At 48.0% G+C, this 5,610-nt stretch overlaps 1 protein-coding gene across 1 annotated transcript in view; it reads left to right on the top strand.

Annotated features, from left to right (window-relative positions):
• The first annotated feature begins 5,290 nt into the window (after positions 1-5,290).
• Positions 5,291-5,610, top strand: part of LOC105549471 (zinc finger protein 433-like) — a 34,241-nt gene continuing 33,921 nt past the window's right edge. The window contains 1 exon segment of the mRNA XM_011994032.1: positions 5,291-5,478. Coding sequence (XP_011849422.1) covers positions 5,476-5,478 — 3 coding nt within the window. The 5' untranslated portion in view covers positions 5,291-5,475.

Genomic DNA, 5,610 nt, shown 5'->3' with positions numbered 1-5,610 from the left:
CAAAGAAACACAAATCATGCCATGAGCGTGTCCTCTCTAGAAAAATAATTAAATACAATGGTTGAAGTAAGAGTAGAAACTCCCCCTTGGAGTCTTCTCCCTAATGTGACACAAACATCATGGGTGAATTTCCCAGACAGGATTCCTCCACTTTTTTTTTTTGAGACAGAGTTTTTGCTTTTGTTGTCCAGGCTGGAGCGCAATGGCATGATTTCGGCTCACCAAAACCTCCGCCTCCTGGGTTCAAGCGATTCTTCTGCCTCAGCCTCCCAAGTATCTGGGATTACAGGCATGCACCACCACGCCCGGCTAATTTTTGTGTTTTTAGTAGAGACGGGGTTTCTCCATGTTGGTCAGGCTGATCTTGAACTCCCGACCTCAGGTGATCCGCCTGCCTTACTCTCCCAAAGTGCTGGATTACAGGCGTGAACCACTGCACCCGGCTTCCCCCACAACTTATTACAGACTGCCCAAAGAGTCAGGCAAAACAGTGCTGGCATCCTCGTTTTCTCTGAAAAATGTGTGCTATCCCTCTCCTCGGCCCCTCTCACACCCTACTCCCTGTCTTTGCTTTCTTCCTGCCCCCCATTATGTCCAGCCAGTGCCATTGTGTCCAGACCGTGGGTTCCTCAGTGGCCATTGCCTCCACCACCATGATCTGGAATTTTTTTTTTAATTAATAGAGATGTGGGCTCACTATTTTGCCCAGGCATTTCTTGAACTCCTGAGTTCAAGTGATCCTCTGGCCTCAGCCTCCCAAACCGATAGAATTATGGGCGCAAGCCACCATGCCCAGCCTAGAAGTCTTTTAATGCATTTACATTTTCCTAGAATTTTCCTTCTTTACATATACACACAGGAGGAAAGCAGGGACTCTGTTGGTTTCTTGTTTTTAAAAGATGAGATTGAAGATCTTTTTGTCTGATCATGGAGGTGAAATGCAGGTGAATAACCTGCAGCGGGGCAGCAAAAGCAAAGCCTGAGGCCAGTGACTCCACGCTGAGGCCAGCCTGGAACCTGCAAAGGGAAGAAAATGGAGCTCCCCTGAGGGCTTCCCAGGCAGCCCTCCCTCCCCTGCAGGTGATATCCAGCTGCGCAGAGCAGCTGCAGAATGGGTGTGGATTCTGAGAAGGTGCAGAGGCCTGGAAGGCTGGAAACCTTAGTGCAGATCCCCGGCAGGTTCTGTCCTTTTTGGGTTTGCATGTCTGGAGCCTGGAGCCATTTTCTGGACAGTGCTTTGGTTTTGATATGTGTAGGGTCACTAGGGTCATATTGTAATTTGTATATATAAAGAAAATGTGTCCAGGCACCCTGGCTCTTGTCTCTAATCCCAACACTTTGGGAGGGCGAGGTGGGTGATTAGGTTGAGCACCGGAGTTCAAGATCAGCCTGGGCAACATGGTGAGACCCCATCACTACAAAAAATACAAAATTTAGCTGGGTGTGGTGATGCATGTATGTATCCCCAGCTACTCAGGAGGCTGAGGTGGGAGGAACGATTGAGCCCTGGAGGCTGCAGTGAGCTGTGATCGCACCACCACACTTAAGCCTGGGTGACAGTGAGACTCTGTCTCCAAAAAAAAAAATGTGTGGTAAGTCAGGCTCAGAGACAGAATTGTTTGGGATGTTGAGAAAGAGTTTATGAAGTTAGCAGTTTATTTAGGTCACAAACTTAAACTCACCCCAGGTGAGCGTTTCCTGATGGTGAAAATAAAGTTCTGGAAGGAGGGAGCATTTCCACACTGTGACGAGGAATGTGGGTGTGAGAAAGCCTTGGCCTTGCCTCATTCCAAATTATCTCGCCCTGCAGAACATCTGTCTCTCCCTCCTGATGTAGTCTTGCCTGGCCTCATCTGGGCTCCCCTCCTGCTCTGAGGCAAGGGGATGGCTTTGATGGGGCAATAGGCTCTTGACCCCCAAAATATTTGCTAAAATATCATTGACATAAAGCTGATTAATATGAGAAAAGGCATATGAACTTATTTAACATGTATACAGGGCTGCCTTTAGTAAGAAGACCCACCCAACAATAAGACAGAAAAGCTTATATACCATCTTGAGGCTGTTACCAGAAAGGGGTTCTAATTCAGACCTCCAGAGAGTTCTTGGTTCTCATGAAAGAACTCAGGGTGGGTCCTTAGAGTAAAGAGAAAGCAAGTTTATTAGAGAAGTAAAGTCTCAGGCCAGGAGCGGTGCCTCATGCCTGTAATCCTAGCACTTTGGGAGGCCGAGGCCGCCAGATCACCTGAGGTCAGGAGTTCAAAACCAGCCTGGGCAACACGGTGAAACCCTATCTCTACTAAAGATACAAAAAAATAAGCCAGGCTTGGCTGCATGTGCCTGTAGTCCCAGCAACTCGGGAGGCTGAAGCAGGAGACTTGCATGAACCCGGGAGGTGGAGGTTGCAGTGAGCTGAGATTGTGCCACCACACTCCAGCCTGGGCAATAGAGCGAGACTCCGCCTAAAAAAAAAAAATGAATTGAGTTTAACATCAGTAATAATTATAACTTTTATGTTAAATTATTGTGTGTCACATAAATGACCAGACCTTAACAATGGATGTTCTTGGCCGGGTGCGGTGGCTCAAAGTGCTGTAATCCCAACACTTTGGGAGGCCAAGGTGGGTGGATCATGAGGTCAGGGGTTCAAGACCAGCCTGGCCAAAATGGTGAAACCCCGTCTCTACTGAAAATACAAAAAATTAACTGGGTGTGGTGGTACATACCCGTAATCCCAACTACTCAGGAGGCTGTGGCAGGAGAATTGCTTGAACCCAGGAGGCTGAGGTTGCAGTGAGCCAAGATTGTGCCACTGCACTCCAGACTGGCAACAGAGTGAGACTCTGTCTCAAAAACAAACAAAACAAAACAAAACAAACAATAGATGTTCTAAGATTTGTCATCTACAATTGGTTTCGGTTTAATTATTATTTATTTATTTATTTATTTATTTTTGAGACAGAGTTGCTCCACCACCCAAGCTGGAGTGCAATGGCGCGATCTTGGCTCACTGCAACTTCTGCCTCCCAGGTTCAAGTGATTCTCCTGCCTCAGCCTCCTGAGTAGCTGGGATTATAGGTATGCACCACCACGCCTGGCTAATTTTGTATTTTTAGTAGAAACAGGGTTTCTGCATGTTGGTCAGGCTGGTCTCGAACTCCCAACCTCAGGTGATGTGCCAGCCTCAGCCTCCCAAAGTACTGGGATTACAGGCATTAGCCACTGTGCCCAGCCTAGTTCGATTATTTTTAAGTTAGTTTTATAATCAGCTATAGGACTTTAACAGGTGCTATTTCTGTTAACTTTAGAAATTGTAGGCAAGTTTCTGATAACTTTAGAAATTGTAGCATTAAAATAATAATAAAAAAAACCCAGGTGGACGAGAAACAAAAAAACAAAAATAATTTTAAAACTATAAGACTCCTGTCAAGTACTAATGTGTTCATAAATGTTGAGCAGAAGTTTATTACATAGACTGAACTAAGGAAGACTGAAATAATCTTTTTATAGCTTTTTGTTTAAAATATTGCTAATTCTTTTGTTTTTCAAAGTCCAGAAAAACATTTATTTTGTTTTTTGAGATGGAATCTCACTTTGTCACCCAGGCTGGAGTGCAATGACTCAATCTCAGCATCTCGCTCACTGCAACCTCCGCCTCCCAGGTTCAAGTAATTCTCCTGCCTCAGCCTCCAGAGTAGCTGGGATTACAGGCACCTGCCACCAGGCCCGGCTAATTTCTGTATTTTTTGGTGGAGACTGGGTTTTGCCATGTTGGCCAGCGGGTCTTGAACTCCTGACCTCAGGTGATCTGCCTGCCTTGGTCTCCCAAAGTGCTGGGATTACAGGCATGAGCCACTGTGCCTGGCCATAGGTCTCACTTTCTTTTTTTTTTTTTTTTTTTTGAGACGGAGTCTTGCTCTGTAGCCCGGGCTGGAGTGCAGTGGCCGGATCTCAGCTCACTGCAAGCTCCACCTCCCGGGTTTATGCCATTCTCCTGGCTCAGCCTCCGGAGTAGCTGGGACTACAGGCGCCCGCCACCTCGCCCGGCTAGTTTTTTGTATTTTTAGTAGAGACGGGGTTTCACCCAGGATGGTCTCGATCTCCTGACCTCGTGATCCGCCCGTCTTGGCCTCCCAAAGTGCTGGGATTACAGGCTTGAGCCACCGCGCCCGGCCAGGTCTCACTTTCTTTATGGCCCGGGACAAATAGCCCTCCTAAACAAATAATGTAGATAACTCACAAATTTCTTGTTTACCATCAAAAACCTCGATTTATCAAATATTTCAGCTGACAGAACAATGCAAGCTCCCAAGTTGCACTCTATAAAATCTCTAGCAAACCTTTGTGTCTTTGCAGCCAGCTCCCTTCTCTGGTTCTGCCTGTTGCCTTCTTGCAAGGTACTTTCATACTTTCCTTAATAAATCTGCCTTTTTTTCTTTTCTTTTCTTTTTTTACCTACAACTGTCTTGGTAAATTCCTCTTTTTTTTTTTTTTTTTTTGAGACGGAGTCTTGCTCTGTTGCCCGGGCTGGAGTGCAGTGGCACAATCTCAGCTCACTGCAACCTCCGCCTCTCCCGGGTTCCAGCGATTCTCCTGCCTCAGCCTCCTGGGTAGCTGGGATAACAGGCAGCTGCCACCACGCCCGGCTAATTTTTGTATTTTTAGTAGAGATGGGGTTTCGCCATGTTGGCCAGGCTGATTTCGAACTCCTGACCTCAGGTGATCCACCCGCCTCGGTATCCCAAAGTGCTGGGATTACAGGCGTGAGCCACCCCGCCCGGCTTTCCAGACTTTTAAAGGTGTCAGACTCTCAATTTCTCCCGAATCAAGGAAAGAGAAAAGAGGAGAGGGGGCATGGCTTCACTAATGGAGATACTCCATAGATGCAAATTTCCTCCCCAGAAGACAGCTGTGCAAGGGCAAAGCTGCAGCCTTTCGAAATTGCCGAAGAAATATATTTTGGAATAAAATATTTTAATTGCTTTCACCTCTATTAAACCTGGAGTCTGGAACTCCCTGCACACATTTATGACATTGTGCAGGACGAAGAAACAGGGACAGACCATTGACAGAGCCACTTCTAGTAATTAAGACCAGCAAGTTTGGCCGAAATGCAAATTTTCAAAAAGCCCGGTGCAGAGAAGGAACTTGACCTTGGACTGTGGCTAGAAGCGGTCGGTCCTGCTGGGCGTAGCCCTGTTACCCCTGACTTCTGCTGTCACTCAGGATGCAGGGGGCGGGGCCTGGTGCCCTACCCAATCAGAGTCGCTGGGGTGGGGCCCGGCCAACTGTTTATCCGCTGGAAGAACTGGGTGGTATTCCCGCTCTCCTCAGTCTTTGGCTCCCCCAGCCGGGGGAGGTTGGCACCCCCTTTTTCCTGCTCTGAGAGGGACCGGTTGCCATCGCCATACTTCTGTAGCTCTGTGGTCTGCGTTGTGACTGCTCTGGACGTGGGAGTTACCTGAAAGCGAGGAAATGGTGAGAGTGAGCCCCCGCTGGGAGTTCCGAGATATGGGGCGGGTTGGCAGGGGCTGGTTGGAACCGGATGGAACTGGCTGTCCCGGGACCCGGACCTCCCCGCGGGGACTCCGGGTCTGGGGCCCCCGGGTC

Source organism: Mandrillus leucophaeus, unplaced genomic scaffold (assembly GCF_000951045.1).
Source record: "Mandrillus leucophaeus isolate KB7577 unplaced genomic scaffold, Mleu.le_1.0 Scaffold440, whole genome shotgun sequence".
NCBI lineage: Eukaryota > Metazoa > Chordata > Mammalia > Primates > Cercopithecidae > Mandrillus > Mandrillus leucophaeus.
Note: the sequence above shows the minus strand (reverse complement) of the source record. Positions and strands in the feature narration are given on the sequence as shown.